Consider the following 23,749-nt stretch of genomic DNA (forward strand, 5'->3'; position numbering starts at 1 on the left):
CAGCAGGAGAGTAAAAGGCAGAAAAACACTTTTTCTGTCCTGTGAATTTTTGAAACTTTGAGCATTTTTCAAATGTGGAAGGTTCAAGAAGGGAGGACTTCTGTGAATGGAAACAGTACCAAAACATTTAATTGGGATTTTCACCACTTTTATTATGAAATAATTACTATGCTAGTTAGCTCCATTAAAAATAATTTTTAAAACAGCAATTGTTTTCATTTGAGAAATACCAACTCTTTTCCAACCTTAAAAAATAGCTCGCTGAACAGGACCTTACCTGTGAGAGTGTTCTTAAATTGGTAGTGGTTAGTGGATATGCTTTGCGAATAGCTCCTGGCCAGCTTTGGACAAGAACCTGTGAGCTTTGAGCCTGGCAAGTCAGAGGCTTTCTGGAAAACAAGCTTGTGAAGCCTCTGAAAGTCTTTTTGCTGGAAGAGTAATGGAAGCATCGATGCCTATTGTGTCTTGCAGCCCTCCACCAGCATTGCCCCCTAAGAAACGGCAGTCGGCACCTTCCCCCACCAGAGTGGCAGTTGTGGCCCCCATGAGTCGAGCCACCAGTGGGTCCAGTTTACCTGTTGGAATCAACAGACAGGTAATGGCATAACCTCTTTGCGAGAGCCAAGGGAGATGTGCTGTGAACTGCAGCAAAAGCTCAGAGAAATGCTGTGACCTGCAGCTGTGCGGTTCCCTCCATGCTCCTGCTCATCCCACACAGCCCTGAACCGGAGAGCTCTGCAGTGGGACTTCTAGTGACAGGAACAACAGTATGATGAATAATGTGAACAGCTTAATGTTTTTTTTCAGTGTTGTTTGATTTAATTAAATAATTGCTACAAAGTTTGTTGCCTTGAGCTGTAGCAAAGTGTGACAATGTGAGTGGTTGAGTGTTGACGCGTCAGATAGATCAGGGTGCGGAGCTGAGCTTACTGTGGCCTCACCAAGGTTTGCTTACAGGCCAAGGGAGCATGTGGCATATTGAGATCCAAAGCCTGTCTTCATCCAGTCACCGTTTGAAACATCTTTTAATCCAAGCAATAGTTTGAGCAACTGCTCTGACCGCTGCTGGTGCTTTGGGGAAATGTGTAAATTTTCTGACAGGAAAGTGGAAAACTTGGGACTGCATGTGTAAATCATAGTCCATCACTTGTGCTGGTCTGGGATTTGTGAGGTTGTAAACGGCTGGGTTTGTGTTACACCTTCAGAAACTTACTAACTCAGCAGTGAGGACCTGAATCATACCAAATTGCACCAAAATCAAATCTTGTCCTCATCCCCAGAACCTCAGCTCTGGCTTAGGAAGCCTCTGCAGTCGTTTGACTGACCCAGATAAAGCTGAGGCAGTTCTTCAGTTACTGCTACAATCACACTTAGGTTGATTTGCAGGAGTGGGAATACTTTGAGGGCTTCACTCGCAGGTTGATAAGCTTGAGGTAGTTTCCAAAATAGAAATTTAGTCACAGGCACAGAAAGTTCTATCCCACTGTAGCTTATTTTCCCTTTGCACGCACCTAAACTAATATTTGCTAAAGCCCCAGTTATTAAATGAGAAATCTTGCAGTCTGGTCACCTTGTACCAGTGTCTCGACAGGCAGTGCTCAGACGTGTATGGTGGTGAGGAACATCATCTTCTCAGTATCTGTTAAGTCCAGTGTGGGTCACAGCACGCGCTACCTGGAAGCGGGAATACACATTGCTTCCTGCCATGGGCTGTTTATCAATTCAAGAGGCTTCCTGTGGTCCTGAGGAGCCTGTTTGACTGCAGAGGGCCGGTAGCACTGATCTTCTCCCCTCCTGGTTTTCTTAACGCAGCTGTTCTTAACAGCTCTTTGTGCTGTATCTTGCTTGCTAGCGAGCTATCTCGAGTGATGGTGACTTGATTTTTTTTTTTTTTTCTTTTCTTTTCCTTAAGGATTTTGATGTTGACTGCTATGCTCAGAGAAGGTTGTCAGGTGGAAGCCATTCGTACGGGGGGGAATCTCCTCGCCTCTCGCCATGCAGTAGCATTGGCAAGCTCAGCAAGTCAGATGAGCAACTCTCTTCTCTGGACCGTGACAGCGGTCAGTGCTCCCGCAACACAAGCTGTGAAACGTTAGGTAAGCAGGGGATTGTCCGGGGCCACTGGAGGAGCCCCCTTCGCTCTGGTTTGGAAGCTGTCATAGCCGTGATGCAGAAATAAATGGATTGTGCTTGCAGCTGTCATCTGGTAGTCGCTGCAGGCAGTCCTGTGCAGCATTATATTCTGTCAGATAGGAGAAAAGCCCAGGGGAATGTGTTTCCCTAGCTAGAGATGATTGTGTTCAAACTCGATTCAGCTCTCAAGTGGAATGTTTTGTTGATTTCAGCCTTGTCTGCAGAAATGACAGTCTTGGTAGGCTGAAGCGATGCTGTTTCTACATATTAGGAAAGAAAATAAAAATATAAATATTAAACATAAATAATCTCTGCATTGATGTACCTATTGAATTTTTGTTATTTGTTTGCTAGTGTAAAGAAATAATGATAAAGATAATGATAAAGAGTTTTATTAAGGCTGGATGTTACAGAAAGTGTAGCAAGATGGTCCATGCTGCAAGTACCACTCTGATTAAATGAACTGATTAATTAACTAATGGAATGGGAGGGGCTAAACAGTGAAAGAGAAACTAATGCATTATTCTTCTGTCCCCTCTGTTTAACCAGATCAGTCAGATCACTATGATCCAGACTACGAATTTTTGCAGCAGGACCTCTCCAACGCTGATCAGATACCTCAGCAGGTGCCAGGTATCCTCAGCCCATTGCCAGAGTCGTTGGGTGAGTCTGGCTCCCCTTTCCATGGACATGCTTTCCAGCTCCCGCAGGGCAGCTCTCCTCCACTGGAATTCTGCAGCCTCGCAGGAGCAGCACAGCCAACAGAGACTCCTCCAGCTTTGCCAGAAAAGAAGAGGAGAAGCGCAGCCTCTCAGACTTCAGATAACTCAGGCTGCAGGGTGTCCTACGAAAGGCACCCTTCCCAGTATGATAACATCTCGGAGGATGACATGCAGAATGCAGTGTCTGGCCCGTCAGTACCCTTCACACCGTTTGCTGCTGTTTTGCCTTTCCCACAAGTAAACTCTTCAGCCCCGGTTGAATTCATTGCTGAATTCGCTACTCCAGATCCTAACAGTGACCCAGAGAAGCCACCACCTCTGCCAGAGAAGAAAAACAAACACAGTAAGGAAGTTCTTGTGTCGGGGTTTTACTTTCACCTTTCCCTTTCCTTGCAGCTGTCAAGCTTCTGTTGACCACTAAGTGATGGTGACCCCAAGGTAATGCCCTTGCTTACGTGAGTCTGGGTGTCAAAATCATCAGTGTCAAAGGTTTGGGAGGGAAGTGTCCATCCTTTGATGGGGAGGGAGTGACTCTTGGAGCCAGGAATGATCCAGACCCAAGGCAGCTGGCATCACACAGCATATCCATTGCTGTGGTGAGACCATTTTACTTCTCTGTTAACCTGAGCACAAGTCTTTGAGGCGCTTTGCCTTACAGATCTTCCTGGTTTATCCTTCCTTTTTACATCCATTCCTTCCCTCCACCCCCATTTTATGAATGTGTTCCTATTGCAGAAAAGAATTGGGTACTCTCCAACAGCTCAGAGAAAGGGCTGCTTTTGTGTCCAAAACTGAGCTTTGCCAGAGCAGTTATTTGGCAACAGGAGCACAATCACCCACATAGCTGTGCAAGACAACGCTATTAACTTAGTGTCTAGTACTGCCGGTTTGCTGCGGGATCTCATTTCCTTTGGATGCCTGAGAATTTCCCATATCGTTAAAATGAGCAGCCTCTAAATGGGAAGGCTCACCAGACTGCTGGCACACCGGTGCTGACTGCAACTCAAGCTCTCAACCTTATTCTGATTTCCTTAATGTTGATGACTGAAAACGTGTGAAACCTCTCGTCAAAAAGGCAACCGTACTGATCTGCCGAGGAAGGCTGTGGACACGTGGTGAGATCCAGCAGATGTTCACGTACCAGCCACGGGCTTGCTTTGCAGCTGTGTGTGGCATGAGGAGGTAGCATGCGCAAGGTCCAGTTCATCAGGGTTATGGTGTCTGGCTGGCAGGCCAAGTGAAGAGCTGATTCGAAAGTGCTGAGTCGGCCTTCTGGCTCGTTTCTGCAGTTTGTAGTCTTTACCCTGAGCATACAGTGGAAGTGAGATTGGGTGTTGTGTGGCAGGGTTAGCGTTCTGCCCATTCCTATGGCAGTGTGCTGTGCCAGTCTCTTTTTTAAAGAAGTGCATTGGCTAAAAGCATTTCCATTATCCCTATGAGACCAGTCCCCATTTGTAACCCTCTGAGATTTTACTCAGAGCACAAGGCTTGACCCACCTGAAAGTGAGGGTTGTCTTGTGTTTGTGTCCCCATAGGCAGGAAATCAATTCTGTCCCTCTCTGGTAAGCAAGCAGTTAAAAGATACTGAAAGCAGCTAAAAAGGAGAAAGCAGCTAAAAAGGAGCGGAGATGTTTGTTTAAGGCAACAAATAAATGGTGGCACAAGGCATAGCCAAGGTTGGTTGTTGTGATTCGTGTTGTTCAGAATACTCTCCTGCAGTACCAGCTGCAAGGGGCTGTGATACAGAGCTTCCCTACTGCAGGATCAGGCCCTGGTGGGCTGTACGTAAACAATGAGGACTGGGTCGGGGTGGTTTTACACTGCACAGGCTGGGGTGTATGCAGGGAAATGCACCTCTGGGCACGTAGGCAGCTTTAGTAGCGGGAGACGCCTGGGTGAGTCTTGGGTAAGAGGCAATTTGGCAGCTGAGAGACCTGAGCTGTTTGTTTTTCTTGCTAAGCTCCATGCCTTTGTTTTCTGTTACCACATGAGATACCAAGGAGTTACTTAAAAACAGTTTTAAACACTATCTTCTCCATTATTGCCCGTGCACACTTTTAACCTGAATACCAAGGCCTCGTATGTGAATTTTCTTTCGTGTTAGAGTGCATTGTTATCAGGCACTATCATAAGCGCTTGGGTTATTGATCAGATTGCATTGTCAGGAAAGGTACATGTTGTCAGCTCTGGTTTGATAAAGCATCTTTGTGCAAAGCTTGTAGTAGTTGGGCTGATACCTGACTGCTGTGGATTTTTTTAAATGCATTTGTGTGACATGGTGAACTTCTTTAGATTGTCTTCCCTCCGCAGTATATCACACCACAGATCTGTGGTTGTTAGTTTTACTTTTCTTTTCAACATTAAAAGGGCAGTAAAGCATTACTTAGGTTGTAGGGTAGCACCCAGGATTTCTCTGCCTGGAGGCTGATGCATGTAGATACTCTTGTGTAAATTCATAGGTGAAGCAGTGCTGCTTCCACAACCCCAACAAACTCCCGGCGTCTGGAGGAGATGCATGAATTTATTAAAAAGACCTGGACAGGTTGGACTTGGTTGTAGTCCCTTTGTTGAGGGACATCTTTTGGTAGTTGGCAGGAAATGTTGCAGCAGAGACTTTGGTCTTTTTATACAGCAAATTCTGCTTGAGTTAACCACGTGTATGGCTGTGAGCTGTGCTCAGAGGGACCTCCAAGAGTTGATTTCTGTATAATTTAAACAGAGGAATGGTAAGCCTTTTAGTCTGGCATGAATTATTGTTATTTTACTGTGCTGTGAGAGTACATATACTGTGCTAAAAGCAAATTACTCCAGACTTCTGCTTGAGCACCAGCATCGTGCTCCTGCTGTACAAGACAGCTTCTGCCATGAAGAGCCCAGAGTCAGAAATAACAAGATCCTCCCCCGAAACAGCTTGGAAACTAGTGGTGAGGTAGTTATTCATGTTTCCCTCCCTGAAACACGCAGCCTGGTGCCCTGTACGCAGCTGGTATTTAACTGCAGGAACCACGCTGTGGGCAGGCTGGGCTTAGCCAGCGGATAATCCGAGCTCTTTGAAAAACAGCTCTCTTCCCAGAGGTGACAGCAAAGACTGGCTCATTTGACCTTGACCTCTCCAGCGAGTTGATTTGCAGTATAGCTTAAGAATTTCCATTATTTTGGCTCCTACCCATGCACAGAAATCTGTTGCACTTGCGCAGGGCCAGTTATAACACAGGCTGCTGACACAGGGCCAGGAGCTGGGCTAGACCTTCAGTGTGTCCTCTGCATTGGACACTACTGTGCCTTACCTACGTGCCTTATTGCTGATAATCTTCCAGCATTTTCTTGCTGACTTCAACCACTGGTCTGGGGGTGTTTTTCTGACAAGAGGTTGCTTGCTTCTTTTTCTCCCACAGCTGAGTGCTGCTTCCAGGACCAGTAGCTGCTCTCCCCAGCTGCATGGCGAGCTGCCTTGGGAGCTGCTGGTGCACTCTCAGCAATACCTGTGACTTCTGCCATGTGAGGAGAGCTGGTGTGTGCTAGAAATCCCTGAGCAGCTTTAGCTCCTTTAGAAATGACAGCAAAGGCACTGCGAGCAGATTGTGGAGAAGGTGTTCCTGGCCTCAGTCTGAGATTTTATGTTTTTTTATTTCAAATGTTTTCTGTCTGGTTTTGGAACTGACATAAGCTGGGCATGTGGTGGGAGAGGTTTCTCTCTCACGCTTCCCTTCTCTCCTGGGGTGCTGCCTCGAGACTGTTACTCCACCCCGGCTGCTCACCGTGAAGGTTGCAGTCCCATCCCTCCCTCTGCACGGAGCCGCTGCAGGGCGTGCAGCCCAATCTGAGCTGGTGATGTAATTTCCCATCTGCTTTTTAAATTTTTGCCTTGTGAAAAATTGCAGCAGAGAGGGGAAGGGGTGGAGGGAGGAGGGAAAGAAAGACCCTTTGCAAACAGCAGTCTCAAGAGTGGTTGTGCTCCCTCACTCTCCTGTTCAAGATTGGCAGCATTTCTATGATGCCCATTTTAATTTGCACTCTGCAGCCTCTACTCCTGAGCCAGGCTCGTATTTCACTATCTGTGAAATATCCCAACTGTTTTTTCACTTCACCTAAAAACAGAGAAGATGACAGAGCAGAAGCAGAGACATGCTCACCTGCCCTGGACTAGTTGTGACAAGCAAGGCAGGAGAGCTGCCATGACGATGGGATGCATTAGCCTCGTAAAGAGCTCAGATAAAAGAGCTGTTCATTATTCCCTTGCAGATTGAGTTAAGGCTCTCAACAGCGTTCAGGCCGACTACCTCGAGTTACAGTAATTTAATTTTACGCAAGCGCCTAATGCGATACCCTTTTCACCAACACTTCCCGAGTTGTAGCGTTGTGCAGGCGCTGAACCCAGGAACACACAGCCGTCGGTCCTGAGCGTTGTCTCCAGACCTGGGTGTCAAGTGAACACTGTTTTTGTTGGTAACTGCATAAAAGAGTTGGTCTGAATTTAGCAGTTTCTGCTGCATTATGCCAGGACTGCCAAGTCTGACTTCCTGGCTTTTGTCCTGTGCAGGTGATGAGCTCTCGGAATGTCATCTGTTCCCTCAAGCTCTTGTCCTCTACACTTCTCCAAGGAGTCTTGATCCTTAGTTCACTTCTGCTGCTAGAGAAATACCTTTCACAAGTCTTGTTTAGATCTTAGCCTCTGAAGCTGTTGTATGATACCCAGGCAGTTTTCTGGGCACAGGTATTAATAGGAGCACCTTGATTAACTGTATGGCTGTTGTTTGAAAGCAGTATTTTAGCAACTCTGTATTTTCTACACCAAGATTCCTTCCTTCACCATGGTTTCAAATAAGAGAATATTGCCAGAACATGCTTCTTTTCATCGTTAGGCTGAAGTTCACGTGCATGAGCAAATTTGATCTTGGCTTTAGCACGAGTGCTGACACCAGCAGATGAGTGGGCGCAAACACACACCACCACACGTGCCTGCAGTTTGAACCCTCTGTCACTCTCCCTTCAAGAAGGAGAGGTCTGAACCAGCCAAAGGAGGCCGGGTGGAGGAGGAAGAGGAGCAAGGCTCAGGTAGCAGGGGGTGTTGGAGGTCAGCGTTGCAGCAGCCTTGGCAGAGCTATGCAGAAGCTGGCAGTGCTGTGGGACACGAACAGGTTGTCCACTGGCAGCACCCTGTGGGGTCACAGGATGGGGACAGCAGGTGTTACCGGTTGGGATTGAAATCCATCAGATGAGGTTTCCTGTGCTTCGATTGCCACGACCTTTGTGGGCTTTTTTCTTTATTTTTTGGAGGAGGGATATCATTCTGTGGGAAGGGACAGCTGCAGTTAGCTCCATTTCTAAACAGAGTTTAAAATATTAGAGGAAAACTGAAAAAAGGTGCAAAAAGCAGGTGCAAAGCAACTCCTTCCTGCCGACACGTTTGCACGGCTGCATCCTGTTTGAAATGGGCTGGCCCGTAGATCTGCACTGGCAGGTGAACAGAGGGCTTTGCCTTGCAGCTAGTGTGGGAACCGGCCCCACGATGTGCACAAACTGCATTGTGGTGGTTGTATTTATAGTTTTCACTGAAGTCACCCATTCATTTCAGCTGTACAGCCGAAATGCCAGCAGAAGCTGAAGAATTGCCACCTAATGACCAGATTTACAAAATCTGACAACTGCTTGTTTATCAGGAGGAAGGGAGGAATGATCACAGAGGATCTTTTGCATGACAGCACGTTTACAAAAAGGCCTCGCTCATTCTTTTTTATGACACTTATATAGATCTGGTGCTCCTGTTCTCGGGTATAGAGAAGAGTTCTTTATTTAACATTTATTGAGTGCACTTCTGATCCTGAATAATTCTGGGGGTTTGTAGTAGTCTTTCTATGACACTGGGTGTCATTCTCCCCCTCCAACACTAAAATATTGCAGCAGTAACTATTCCTCTGTCGGAGCTGCATAGGCAGATCTGAGTGGGTTTTTTCATAGACTTGGGAAGGATATTGTACAGATGGAAAGGTCCTCTAAATGAGATTTGATCCCATTTAATATTTCCATCGAACCGCATCTCAGAAAAGCTTTTGAATCAGTTGTATTCAAGAAATGGAGATGATTAGGTGCTTTAAAAAAGGACAGAAGCACAGGGTGCTGGATTTGAGATAAGGGGGTAGGCAGGCTTGGTCAGTGGCACTTCTAGAAGGTAGGTATCTTGTACCAGCATTGCCAGTGGCTTATAAATAGCTGAGGGGGAGGCACACCCAGTCTTGCAGGTAAGTGTCCTCTGGTAACAGCTTTATCAGCTTGCTACAATGGAAAAAGGCTGCAAAACTCCTTGGTCGAGAATTCTGGTTGACTACAGATGGGAGACTTACTATAGACACAAGAATTATTACAGATTTATTGTCAAGGTTGCATCTTTATACAAGATTATTTGTGCTTTCTAGAAAGCAGTTTGAAGTTATTTCGGCTTTTTGGTGACTTTGGGCATTAACTCTTGAGCAATGCTCTCAGAATTGCCATGGGTTACATACAGAGGGATCTGGGCTAAGTGTCAGTGAGGCACACATCTCAGGTGGCTGTTTGGAGACCTCACTGGTTCCTTACACTGTTGTCAGATGTGTTTGTGGCCTGTGATTGTGTTTGTTGTGCACTGGCTTGCAGGACGGGATATTCAGATCCTTTCCTGCAAGGTAGAAGAGTGACTGTGTGATCTACCTGTGACCACAGCACAGAAGCCTTGCTGCTCCCAGCCTGCAGCCAAGTCAGGCTGACAGTGGTGTGGCCTGACTCTTATTCTGAGGGTGCGCACCCTGCCTGCTTGTGGTGGTTGCAGCATGCGGAGCAGTGAGTGTGACCTTTCTTTGCATTGCAGTGATGGCATATATGCAGTTTGTGGAAGACTACTCAGAGCCTCAGCCATCCATGTTCTACCAGACCCCTCAGAACGAGCACATCTACCAGCAGAAGAACAAGCACCTCATGGAAGTCTATGGGTTCAGTGACTCCTTCATCAGCTCAGACCCCTCTCAAGATCTGGCACCTCCTCCCGCTCTCCCACCAAAGCAGCGGCAGCTGGTAAGTGACCTCTGTGGTGCCCTCCCTGGCAGGAGGGAACAACTCAGTTCTTGCGGCTCCAGTTTCTGAGAGGCTGTGGTGGTGGGAGGGTGTCTCGGTGGTGTTACCGCATCATGCTCCTTGTCATTTTGTTAATGTGCTTTTAGGCATTTTGCATCATCTGTTTCAAGCTCCTTTCTAACCCCGTGTTCAGACTGTTCCCCACAAACTCTGAAAGTCCTAAAATGCCCTAAAAACAAAATGTTAGTTTTCCACGTGGCATGGCTGAATTTGTGCCAGGCTACAGGCTTGTGTAATGACAACTGCTTTGAAGATTTTGACACGCTGGGCAACATGATTTTCAAGAGATTGCTGCGCTGTTGCTCCCAATGCTGTTTTGAAACTGTTGTCAAGGATGCCACTAATAATAACCGTTTAAACATAATAACTGCTTTTATGGCTCAGTCTTTGCCAGAGCCACAGAGCTCTGGTATAGCCATTATTTAACTCGTGTTTTCTCCACGTTAGTCCCACTGAGTGACCGAGGATTCTACCTGTTTCCCAGACTGCCAGCACACAAAGGCACATTGCCGTGTGCGAGTGTGGTGGGCATTAACAGTACAGCCAGTGCCATTTTCTACCTGGGGGATGAAATCCTGACCTCAGTGCTGGCAGGAGCAGTTTTATTTCCAACCTGACTGGAGCTGGAGTTTTGTCCTTTAAGGCTCCTCCTTTCTATTCTTGTCTTTTTCTTAACTCCAGTCTTAGGGGGTTTGTTTATATTAATTATCTATTCAAAACAAAGCAAGCCTCCATCTTTCATGCTGATGTCATTAACTGAATTGGCCACAGCTTTAACAAAACAGGAGGAATTGTGGGAACAGAGCCATGGTGTTACCATCATGAGGGTGACTGTTCCAATATTTCTTCGTGTTATTGGTGCTGAAGTTTGACCATCCCAGAGTGTTCCTTTTTAATCAAATGGGAAAAAGCAGCCGAGAACTCTTAATTTTGGGATTTGCATAACTACATTTCTGTGATGCAGGTAGGAGTCCTAAAAGGATAAAGCATTTCTGGCTGAGCTAAACCGAGTGTTATGCATTACTACTTCGTGGGGATGAGAACTTAAATGGCCATGTCCCATCTCCTTTGCAGGGACACTGAAGAGTCTACAGGACTCCTCTCTGAAGGATCGGGCAGTTTTCCAGTCTGTGGTCCCCTTCTCACAGCGATCCTTGCACTGACACTTGCACCTTGTAGTCGCTTGAGTGGGGATGTTGTCTACATGGTCAGGAGAGAGGGTGTATAAAGCAGGGATTTACTGTAGCCATTGTGCAGAAGGGAAATTCTGCTCCTTTTTTGAATTTGTCAGCTGAAGCAAAGCATTTCTTTGCTGCCCTTTAATCATTATCTGGGCAGCCAAGATGTCACTGGTTTGCCTGCTAGGCATTCTTGTAGTCTTAGAAGCTGATACCATCAAGGTGTTGCTTGCAGTTCCCCTGAAGCAAAGATTTCTTCAAGTGCAGCCTCCCACCCTTACCTTCATCTCTGTGTTGGGGAAGTAGAGCAAGCAGATGATGGCTTATTCAACAATTGCTGTAAAAGCCACCAGTTCCTCAGCTCCTGCTGCCATGGGAGTTTCTGAAACAGCAAATCTCATGGGCATTGGCTGCTCTAGCAGGAGGCAAGTTGTGTTGGATGGACTCCTCTGTAAAGTAATGATTAGGAAATCCTTCCTTGTGAACTTTAGAGCTTATGTATGAAACTTTGTACATTGTATACAACAAGTCAGACCTGAGGAAGCCTAGATATCTGTTAGCCTCCCTCAGAATCCTTACTGTACTGGAATTCAGAGGAGAAATTCCTTCATAGCATTTATTACTTATAGTGTAGTATCTCCCTCCTGTGCAAATGATACAGAATTTGGGACTGGACTGAGAAATGGTTGGACATTGCTGTTAGCCCGTACCTCCTCAGTACCAGAGAAGACCCGTAGCTCACACTGGAGAGATAAAGTCCCCAGTCTGCAGGCTGCCACAAAAAGTAGTAGTTGCATGACTTGGCTGCTTAGCAGCCAGAGGCAAGAGCCGTTTCCTCCTTTGGGCATCCGCCCCCCAACGCCATGGGAAAGAAAAGGGCAGCAGCTGTCCATGGGTGAACTGGAAGGGGGAGGCAGGAGTTTATTTTTAAGGGATTTGTGACACAAAGAAGATTTGAACTGTGATTTTTGTCATGCCTCTTGAGCTCAAGAAAGGCATATTGGTGTGTCTGGCTCTGATGAACTGTATGAATAGCTGTTTGTTTAGCAAGCCATTATATGCATTGTTTTACAGTTAGCATTTCTTATCCTTTATTCATCGCTTTTTCTGTGCTCTCTTTGTGTCTTCTGTCTCTTGCTTTCTTCCCCCTCTTCAGCAGGCCTCCTATGCTGCCTCTTCTTTCTCTTCTGTCTCCTACTGTGTCCAGCAAACTAAAGTGCCCTTCACCCCCGAGGACACCAGTGCCACTCAGGGCCTCACTATGTCAGTCTCTAACTCCTTTCTCAACCGGCACAGCTCCTTTCCTGTGCATTCGGTGAGTTGCTCTCCCCACTTTAACACGTGTGCGTATTCGTGTCGGTGAAACGCTTATGTGCAAATTCTGTGCTTTTGAACTCATGTAATAATCACCCAGGTGAGAAAAGCCATGTGTAAATTTACTAAATGAAGCACAGGGGAGGTGTGGCTTTCATTACGTTATATACATGTCAGCGTTGACATTCGTGGCAAGGGACTGACGAAGCAGAGCTGGCCCATGTGCCCAGGCACACTCCTTCGATCCGTGTGTTCCCTAGGCTGCACGCTGGAGCTGCCAAGTCTTTTTGTTCCGTTGCATAATGTCAGCGATGTGGATGAGTCGATTAAAGGCTGCTGTGAGAATCCAGCCTTTGGAGAAGTAATGAGATGCTGTTCCCAAAATACATGGATTTAGTCAAATGTATGGAACAGTGGCTGCAGCTCCTTCATTTTTTTACTTAAAAATGGCCTCTGCCAGATCTTTCATCTTATATTTGCTTGTCTGCTTCCTGTCACATCTCCGTGGTCCCAAACAAGCCGAGTAGCTCGTGTGATTTGCTGACGAATGAGCAGGGTTTTCTCTCCTACGGCACTTGTGAGCAGTCTGAAGAGAGAACCACTGGAGGAGCCGAGAATGATTTAAATGAAAATAAGGATAATCTTAGTGCAGCTTAAATCTGTGATCAACTACTTAAATAGTAGCAATAACAAAGTGTTAATGTAGTGAAATTAAATCTAACCATGGGATTCCAACAGCTCATCGGTATGGGGCTTTTTCACATGTAAAACTCTGGCTATGCTCTGATTGCTGTGCAATGACAATGGGGAATAGGCTATTTTTTAACAATGGCCTGGATGTTTAGTAAATTAGACTTCATCTGGAGAAGAAATTGTCAGGCAAGACTTGAGAATATTCAGAAGTATTCAATTAGTTTAAATATTTGATATCTTCCCACTGTGCCACTGCTCTCTTCCCAATTCAACACTTACTCATTCTCTAAAAATCAGTGAGAATCGTGGGTCCAAAGAAGAAGAAAGTATTCAAGTACTTGACAAGTAGCGCTGCTTCACCAGCAATGAATTAAAGCTGCTGGCTGCTTCTTGAGAGAGCAGTATCGTAGTTTTGCTGCACAGATGAAAAGGCCGAGGTGTGGGAAGGTTAGTGCTTGCAAAAATTTGTGGTAAACAGTTTTCCAATTTGAAGTAATGCGTAAGTTCTGAACAGTACAGCTCTCCTGCTTGATAGCAATCCTTGCAAGCAAAACCCAGCAAAACTGTAAGACCAAGGAAAAGCACTTCGCTATTGTTGCTTTAATTGAGAGTCTATAAATACAATAGTACAAAGTTCTAAAAATACGTGGGCACTTTCATTTAAAAAAGCATTCTGGATGGATTAAATGGTTGCTGCCTACTTAATTGTTCTGACCTGATCTTGCTTTGGACTACATTATTGTGAATAAACTATTTTATGAAATGTTAAAACTTCATTAAAAAATCCTTACTCGTTTTTGGAAGGATTTGGTGGAAGGAAAATAAATCACTGGAGCGTGAGGAACAGTGAGAACAATTAGGCAGTGCTCTGTCAAATGCACAAAGGAAATAAGCCGAATTTAAAACGGTGATTTTTCCATTAATGCCTTTAAAATTATGATAATCTCGTAGTTGCTCATGACTCTAGCTGGTCTATTTTTTCACAAGCAAAAATGAGATTTTCACTATGACAGGGTCTCTTTGTCTCCGAACCGCAAAATACCAATGTCCTTACATGCATCATAGCTGACCCATGTAATACCGTAACTGCGGCTTATCCCGTTTTCCTGATCCCTAACGAGACAGAGATGTGAAACAGCTGTCAGCGGCTGGACCATGCCCAGGGTGACACCCAGCATTTCAGCCCCCCTTCCGTCTGCTCCCAAGCATTGACTGGAGCAACCGTGCGGTTCCTTGCGAGGACTGCCGGGAGCTGCACCAGTAACACGTTTAACACATTGCTCTGCACCTCCTAATCTCATGTCTTCGTGTTTCCTCTCTCACCACTCAAGTGAGCAGTGTGGGGAACAACAAACCTGTTAAAAATAAGCATTAGCTTTCCACCAGCCCCAGCGAGGGAGCTGGTGCTGGGGAGAGCACAGCATCCATTCGTATACCAGCCAGCCAAGGAACTGGCCTCTTGTGCACCCAAATATCAGTAGTGATTATCCAGGCTTCTAGAATTATACCTCTCCTGCATGGATCATTCTCCATTCCGTACAGGAAGAAAAACCTCTTTAGATCAATACCAGGAAGTCAGAGCTGATCAACGCGCTGGCTGCCCATTGACCCAACGTGAGCAGTGTGCTGCAGCTTTGCCAAGTGTAGCAGGTTTTCAGAAGGTGCCCGTACTTTTTTCCTTCCCTGGAGACTGGCCTGGGCTGGACAGCAGGAGCAAATCCCAGAGGGAAGACTTGGCCCTGTACCCTTCTGTTCACGGGCAGGCAGCAGGAAAGCTGAGCTATACCACGTTAGCCCATCAGCTGTGTGCTTCAGGTGAAGGACTAGTGCCTTCTACTGATTTACGGGGCTTAGAAAGGCTATTTTCAGACAGTTTTTTTAAGAAAAAGAGGTGAAATTGTTCAGAGCATCTTTAGTCCTTTCATTTGTAAGGTACGAATTTCTTTTCTAGAACCCTGACTTTTTCCTTTCTGACCAGCGCTTAGATGCTGCTGCAGTCCAGAAGCCGCCACTGTTCTGTCCATCCATTAATCGCGCTTTTTCCTTCTTTGCAGGAAATTGTGTCAGAGGTAATAGCTTTTACTGGAGAGAGGCAGATCTTGAGCAACAGGATCAAACCTCATAGGTTTGGCAAGCTGAGCTTGTTTTTTACCAACTCTGATTCACGTCTGGCCTCTGTGTCAGCAAAGGGTCGTGTTTGTAGTGTGGGCTGATACTGTAAGGAGCTGCAGCATTGGATTCTCCATCCCATGCACAGTTATGCTGTTAATTACCACATCGGTGGGACAAGTGGATTGTCAAGAGTCCTTCTAGGGATTCCCATCTCTTCTGAAAGTACTTTCTGTTGCTTAACAGTGGGAAAGGAGGGATGCAATAATGCATCTTCCTTGGTGATTGTCAGCAGTAATTTCCTCTAGCTGGGCACCTCCTTCCCATCTTCTTGTGAAGACAGAGATTCTGTCTTTTGGTTTATTAACTCCTTGTGCTGTGTGACTGGAAATGGGCGGGCAGGTATCTGAACAGGAGGCATCAAACCTTGAAATCTTGTTACTTCCTGGCAGCTGGGGAACTCTGCACTGACAGAGGAAATCGGTCCGGTGACAAGCCCTGTTGCTATCCGTCCACACATTTTCCACCAAGGACTGCAGAAGGTCTTGTGTTCATTTAGAGCTAGGAAACTTTTCCTCACTGAAACAAGGAGCACAGTTGTTTCTCCGAGGCATGTACATGCCGTTAGTGGAAATTTGGCTGCATTCTCCACTATGGAGAAATAACTTTCCCTTCTCAAAATGCTGTTTTTTCTTGGTGTTTTCTTTTGAATTAAGAAACATTTCCAGTAATTTTGCAGAAACCAAATTGGCTGATGGATTCCAGCAGAAGGCGCAATGATTTCCTTATGAAAGCTCCAGTTCAGCGCTTCTGTTCTAGCTTGTTCCCACCATTCTTGAGCAAATTGAGCAAGCACACAGAAAATTCACAGCAACTGTTTTTCTTTTGTGTGTGTGTGTAACGTATGTTCAGGAAAAGGAGGGTCGGATGAGTTTTTAAAGACACACACAGTGCAGACTTGTGCTTGGCATGTTTTCCCTGCCGCGCTCCTGCTTGCGTAGCTCACTTCAAGTCTGCAGCAGACACCACAGCTCTGGGCCTCAGCAGAGACTGAGCCGGTGTGAACCATGACCAAACCAGGACTGGGAGCTCATAGCGTGAGAGTTCATTTCTGTCTTAAGCAAGGTTTGACTCCTTAGTTTGGAGCAAAAGGAAAGGGGAAAAAAGGATTTGCATCCACTTAACGAGCTGCTGAGGTCTAGGTATTGTTCTGCCTTTCCTGTTCTACATTCCTTCTGCGTTTGTGTTCATTTCCACTGCCCATGGTGGGCCTGGACGTGGTATCCACACTTCTGTTGCATCCAGGCATCACTGAACCCTGCTTCTGAGATCCACCTCCTCCTGTGGTTTATACATGTTTCTCGCAGCTGGAGCACTACCTGTCTCTCTGAATGGTTCCCTGTTGACTTGATAGGTCACGGCTTTTGTGTGACTGACACTTTAGGAGCCTTGACTTTTTCTCCAGGCTCTGCCTTTTACAGATCTGCTCACTAGATATGGTAGTATTGTCTACAAGCTAAACAAGAGTTGACGCTCTAGCTGCGATCAGATTGAATTCTCCTGATAGTTTCAAAAGAGATATGCATGGTTAATAAATCTTGTTTTGTTGCAAAGATGTACAAGAATCCCTCTCACTTCAAGAGAAGTTTGGATTTTGTTTTCATGTTTTGTTTTCTTGTGCAGAAGTTGGGAAGTCTTTCCTGAGGGAACAGCAAGCCCATCCATCCATCTGATGTGCAAACCATCACTTTAAATCGGGGAGGTCAGCTGTGCGGCTGGGTCAGAGGCTTTGCTGAGAAACCTCCGAGCATGAGGAGTTGCTGCCTTTCCTGTGGCAGTGCTTGAAGCCATTCTGTTGGCAGCTTGTGTTTCCAGCCATTCATTGTAGGAGCATTTCCTTCCTCATTAGCAAAAGTACCTGGAAGCCCAGCATTGTGTCATGAGATAGGAAGTCTTTTCCAATAGTTGTCTCTCTGCAATTATGTTCTTAGGGTGTAGCCATTTTGTGCAACACCCAGTATTCTGTGAACATAGTTCTCTACTGTTGGAATTTGGGCATCCAGTTCTGGCGCATTGCCCACATCACTCTCATAATAGCACTAGCAGAGGAGATCTAAAAGATTGATCGATTCCTCCGATAGCTTCATGTTTGGGAAGTCTGATGCTCTGTCTGATCTAGGAGTGTCTGGCAGGAGCACAGATTAATTTGGCAGAGAAAGTCTGTAGAGTAACTGAGAAGACTGTGCTTAAAAGGTAAAGGCTGTGTCTGCTGATGCTGCAGATGCTCTGACAGCCATATAATTGAATTCAACTTTGAATTTAGGATGGAGACTGCTGTTAATCGCAACCAGTGACTCCCTGCATATAAACAACCTGTCTCCCTGTTCCTTGTGGTCAGCCATGCCTGGTGAACATAGAGAAGCATCACTCTTGAAATAAGTTTTCTATTAGGGCGCTTGTCTCCTGCCATCTAAACCAAATAAACGGTTGTAATGCCATTGACCTTTGGGACATCCTGTAATGCTGCTGCTAATGATGGAAAGCTGTTCTAAAATATTGACCCCTGCAAAAAATCAAAGGCAGCAGATTGAAAACACTGAAAGATGCCATCGTGTTTGGAAGTGTGTGTCACTGTGTGGGGTAAACATTCAGGTCTGGGTGTGTGAGCTTCCTGCTGTTCCCAGGAGATGAGATTGCTCCAAGCTCAATGCATGCTTTGTGGAAGCACTTCCCAAGTGACATATAGGGCTTTTTTAAAATCTGCTTCACTGATGAGAGGAAAGAGATCTCATTCTTCTCTCTGTGTTGGCTGTTTGCTGTCATAGGTCAGGATGGGAGACCATCTCTTGGGCCTGTGGTGGGAGTTTGGACAGAAGAAAGCATCCTTTCCCAAAGGATCCGGTTGCACTCTGCTTTCTAGCTTTCCCAGAGATCATTCTGAAGTATTTCACTTAAAGCAAAGCCATGGAGTAGGAGGTTGTGTCAGTACAGCCATAATGGAGGCCTTACTGACCCTGCAAGAAACCTCCAAGAAGCAGATTAAAACTAGCACTGATTGGTTTCCAAGATAAACTGTTGCCTGTAATTTCTCAAGGGAAGGACCAGAGGTTGAATAGTTTGCCTCTGACAGTTTTGCTGAATGGACTGTCCCCTCCCCCAAAAAGCATGTCTTTTAAAGGATGACAGGGCTTCCAAGAGATGTGCAACACCCAAACGCTGTGGAAGCCGTTGCCGCAATTCCTGTTGAAGCTGCTGCCTGGGCTGGGCTGGGCTGGGTTGGGCTCGGGAACAGCAGGAGTGGGTGCCATATGGACATCATCTCCACCACAGGGTGGTTTTTTTCCCCTTTAAAAGTATGCTTCATTCTTGGCTCTTGTCCCAGCACGGCTGCATAGCTGGAATTCCAGAGCTGTTTGCAGGCTCCAGTGGAAGGAGGGGGCTCTCTGGCTCGCTTCCTACAAGATGCAATTTTACGACAAGATTGGAAGTCGAGAACAGCCTGGTTAATTAATGCCAAAGGCTCCTCTGCACTGTTCTCTTTGTTAACAGCACACCGAGAGCGTGTCTGCGTCGTTAAATGATTGTTCGCGGATCACATAATGAAGATTAATGCATTTTCCTGGGTACTTTGGGCCTTAAACTGGCATTTTGAACACGTCTTGTGCCAAGATACTCTTCTGAAAGGTGTATCGATGAGACTGAGGACAGATTAATATACAGTGTCTGTCACTAGTAACATATTCATATGTAAACTTTTGGAATTTATGCAATGTTGCGTTATAGTTAGGTCTAAATTGCCTTTAAATTGGGCTTAGTGTCTCTGAAACTGTACAACGCAGAAGCTGTGTGAATTTTCCAGCCCCCGAAGCAGTAATTCATCTCACTGAGCTCTAGCTCAGCCTGCAGGCAGTGGAGCAGGCAGCCTCTCAGCTGCTGAGCCTCCCAGCCGGCGTTTGGCCTGAGCTAACCCTGACAGCACCATCAGCAGCGAGAGAGCTTCACAGGGGGAAGCAGTAATTCATCGCACTGAGCTCTAGCTCAGCCTGCAGGCAGTGGAGCAGGCAGCCTCTCAGCTGCTGAGCCTCCCAGCCGGAGTTTGGCCTGAGCTAACCCTGCCAGCACCATCAGCAGCGCGAGAGCTTCACAGGGTGCTGCTGTCCCAGAGTGACTTGATTGAGGACAGTAATTTCCTTTCATTTGTGCCCTGCAGGAGCTCCACTCCTGCTTTGCAAAAGCCTGGCTTTTTCTCTGGGTTCGGCAGGTCAGAGACAAAGAGCCTTGGGCTCCCCTGTGGAAGATGTCCATCAGCTACAAAGCAGCGGGAGCACGTGCCTCCTGTCTCATGTGGGTGCAGGAAGCCCAGCTCGAGGGGAGCTGGCGCATAGGTTCTGTTGGAGCAGTTACTTCCTCTACTGGAGACAAGGATCTTGTTCTCAGGACAGCAGTTTGTTGAGTGCCTTCCCGAACCATTGCAGGAGCGGTTGGTGGGAATACATATGCTCCATCCACTTTGCGCCTGTTCTTTTTTGGGTGTCTGGCCTGGGGCTTGGGGTGATAGTTGGCATATTAGCACCGGTGAGATCATGAAATACTGGGGAGACGGGCAGGCAAAATCAATCTGCTGAGCCAAGATGATGTCATGATCCTGGCATCTTACGAGGGATTTAGTGTTTTGTCCACATAAGTGAAAATGAATAAATGTAGAGCATTTATCCAGGCAGAAAGTAAATACCGAGATTAGACTTGTCACTGTTACTGAGGCAGCCCCAAAAGCTGACAGTGTCCCTGAAGCCAGGACTACTCATCCGGAAAGAAATGGGCAGGAAGAGAGAGGAGCCTGTCCTAGAGCCAGTTGCCTTTTAGCCACAGGCACGTAGTAGGGATTTGCATTTTGATTATTTTTCAGTAGTCTTTTAAGCTTTCTTTCCAAAGCATCTCCCCCTGCCCATCTGTATTATGGCCTACAATTGGTTTGGGCTCCAAGAATACACCCAGGGCACCACTGGACTCCAGGCTCAGCGGAGGGCAACCACTGAGGATTGAGGTGGTGGAAGGTAAAGTCTAGCTATTGACCTTTACATTTCCTTGCCTTTGTAGTGGAAAACTTTTTTTTTTTTTCTCCCTATGCTTCTGGCCTGAGGCCAATCTCACTTTAGATTTTTAAGTTCTTGTCTTTCCTAGGTAGAAAGAAAGATCCCGGTGCAGAGCTGAATGCTGCTGTCCGGGCTCAGGTGACAGACAAAGCTTTGGTTCTTATCACTCACTGAACTCACCTGAGAAAATGTAGCCTGAATTCTGCGATTCATGCCTTTGTTTCCCCTTCTTTTGACATCATCGCAGTGGTGTCACTTTTCAGCCTGGTTTGACCGAGATGTGTCTGTGCTTCCTGAGAGCTCTGTAATGCACTGTCCTGCTGCAGCAGATCGCTCAAACGAGCCGCCGCCACAGCTTCACTTCAGCGTGGGTTGTTTTGGATGATGTGATTCTTCCTTCAGTCCACTTGGCTACAACACAGATCTTGCTTGCGTTTGAGCTCTACACTTGTAAAATAAACTCCTCTACAGCAGGTTTAGCATTATTGTCTTTTTTTTTTTTTTTAATGGATGTCAGCTTTGTTTTGGACTTACCCTGATGGCAAATCTTACTAGCACCAGATGTTAGAAGACGGAGGGTTGCTCTTGTTTTTCTTGGCACAATATATTCCCCTTGCACCCTGTTTAATATTATCTGAAGAGTAATCTGATGATTAGGAGATATAGTGAAATAAAGCTTTACACAGATGATCTCTCTTCATCTCTTCAGCTGACTCTTAGAGGCAGTGCATTAAAGGATCAGTTTGATAAGGAATTCATCGCTCCTGAGGGCGTTTATCATTTTTGCTCCCTATGTTTCTCAAATGAGAAGGAGTAGCAGCGTAATCTCCTTTATCGTTCTGTGTAACTTTGAAGAGTATCCAGCCACTCCTCCCTGGGAGCTGTGTGTTCTGGAACAGACTCAACACAGTAGCTGTTAAATTAGAGGGCTGGAGCAAACAGCATCTTAAATTTGGATCCTGCGGAAAATCCCAGAAAAGCAATAAGCGCTCAGAATACTTTTCTCTATCTAGATATTTCCAGCATGCTCACAGTCATGGTTTCTGTATGCCTTCACATACTTTTGTCCACTCAAGTGATTTTCAGGGTCACCGTCACCAGTAGTACTGAGATACCCAGGCTTTCCCTCACCTAGCAAAGACGATACCTGCAGGTAAACCGCCTGGTGCCCACTTTCCCTCTGTGAGATCAGCAGCCGAGCTGCTCTTTGTATAAGGACGTACCTTGCCATGAAAAAACCGGCTGACGTGTCCCAGATAGGAACTCCTGCTATAGCATGTGGATGATAAAACAGTGCTGCATCTGTTCAGGTTGGCCCCTCAACGGAGAGGTGCTGTGTTAGAAATGCCTTGTGCTGTCACTGCTACGCTACTGCCGATCTAATGACTTTTTCTTTTGTCTGTCTCTTTCCTTTCCCCATCTTCCTTGTTCTTGTGTTGTACGTCTCTGCATCGTGTAGTACAAATCCGTGTTTAGGTCCTACTCCCAGGACTTTGTGCCTCACAACCAAGTCTCCATACCTCCTTTCCTCTCTTCTACCTCCTCCTCCTGCTCCACCGCACCTTTTCCGCCCGTCCATCCATCCCAGAGCTCTGACCTAGCGGTGCCCGCCGCAGCCAGCCAGTCACCCAGCACTGTGGATGTGCCAAACTCCTCTTCTCAGGAGAGCAGCTTTAACGGGAGTGCTCCTGTCTGCCTTCCTTCTGAAACCTCTTTCACTGATTCTCTCCAGACGCCTTCGGTGAGACTATCCAAAGAGATAATGCTCCTTAACCAGGCTGGGTTTATTTGGTTTTTAAAAGAAAATGTCTCTTGTATTAATACATGCTAAATGTGATCTAGTCTGGTTTCCAAATGGATGTGTGAATTCAGAGAGGTAATTTAATATAAAAATGGTGACTACTAAAAGCAAATTATGTTAGGAGGTTTGAGAAGACAGCATAAATGTAGGAAACATAAAATGTCAAATGCTGTGAAGGGAAGAGAAGTTGCTGTAGCTTCCTGCAATTGTGATACAAAGCTGAGGAAGGTAAAGGAGGGGCGTGTGAGGTTGGTTGTCTCTAAATACAGACTCCTAACAGCGGTTTGCATCCTGTGGTTGCTGCCAGGGCAGGTTTTGGCGGTGGCTGCTCTGCTCCCTCCTAAGCCACTGGTGAGCCCCGGGAGCAGTGGGCGCAGTCCAGCTCTTGTCTATCCTGTGATAAACCTGTTGCTCTCTCTTGGCTCCTGTTCTTCCAGTTCCCGGCAGCCCTAGCTGTGGGCTCAGTGGCAGTGCACGCTGGTGCAAAGCATCACATACTGGAGAAGGTAGACTAATGCTGTTCCCACACTGATATGGCACTACTAGGTTGAGGTCCCAGATTAGTTTTGCAGATCACTGAGCAGGTTTGTCCGTTACAGCTACTTTTTTAAACATGTCGTTTTCAAAGCAGTTCCTCTTTTATTTGCTGCAAAGCCCTGAGTTGATGGGTTTAGAGCTTTCAGCACTAGTGCTGCCTCTTCACAAAGTTTGGAATAGAGACACTGATTGCAGAGCAAATGATCAGGTTTTCACACTTCAACCTTGCTGTTGAATATTCCTTGTGTTGGGTCCTTGTTACAGCCCAGAAGACCTCAAGTTTGGTTTAGCCTGGTGTGATGGCTCTACTCTGTGCTTGTAGCATAGTCTGGGAGATGCATTTGATACCCTCTGGGCTGCAGGGCTGATCTGCATTTAGCAGCAGGACTGCAGCGCGGGTAGGACAGGCACTTGTGTGTCATGCTCTGAACGCTCCACTTTTGTAACGTTGAAATCCACACGTGCATATTGCACCTTCCCAGCCTGACATGGAGTCCACAGCAGCTCTTGCAAAGCAGTGCCTGCTGCTGTCCTGCTGCGGCTCAGGGCATTTGGGATAGTCCTCAAGAAGCAGAAAATAATCACCCCTGGGAAGGTACAGCCTCAGTGGCTGCCGAGAGCTCTTCTCCCAGCCCACGGGCACGTTCTCTCACTAACATCAGGTGCTGGTGGGGGACACCATCACGTATTTCCTTTCATCCTGTCTTCTTTAGAGTGAAAACGCCAGTGAGGAGGCTGGTGAGGGTGAATACGTCAATCTGTATTCCTCTGGCCAGAGCAACGGGGAACTCCCTCGCTCTGAAGGAGTAAGTAACACCGGGAAGGGGCTGCCTGGTGCATGTTGAGTTCACGCCAGGGCTGACGCGCTTGGCACCGGCCTCTTCTGCACACCTTGGAGCTCCAGTGTCCATTCTGCTGCCCTGGCTCCCTTGCTGGCGGTCCCTCTGCTTGCCCACTCCTGGCTTGCTGGGTGGCTTCCCAGTTCGGGCGGAGAGCAGGCGATGCTTTCGGGGTCATGGTGAGCCCCAGCAGGAGGTAGGGACGGCTTTTCCTGCCCCGCTCTTC

The 23,749-nt window shown here is 46.6% G+C and overlaps 1 protein-coding gene across 1 annotated transcript in view; it reads left to right on the forward strand.

Annotated features, from left to right (window-relative positions):
- RAPGEF1 (Rap guanine nucleotide exchange factor (GEF) 1) overlaps window positions 1-23,749 on the forward strand; it is an 83,318-nt gene that overhangs the window by 45,185 nt on the left and 14,384 nt on the right. Inside the window, exons 7-10 of the mRNA XM_010132656.1 lie at window positions 472-595; window positions 1,913-2,096; window positions 2,692-3,198; window positions 9,697-9,899. Coding sequence (XP_010130958.1) covers window positions 472-595; window positions 1,913-2,096; window positions 2,692-3,198; window positions 9,697-9,899 — 1,018 coding nt within the window. The remainder of the gene's footprint in view (window positions 1-471; window positions 596-1,912; window positions 2,097-2,691; window positions 3,199-9,696; window positions 9,900-23,749) is intronic.

The sequence above is a fragment of the Buceros rhinoceros genome, unplaced genomic scaffold (assembly GCF_000710305.1).
Source record: "Buceros rhinoceros silvestris isolate BGI_N320 unplaced genomic scaffold, ASM71030v1 scaffold4730, whole genome shotgun sequence".
NCBI classification, from domain to species: domain Eukaryota; kingdom Metazoa; phylum Chordata; class Aves; order Bucerotiformes; family Bucerotidae; genus Buceros; species Buceros rhinoceros.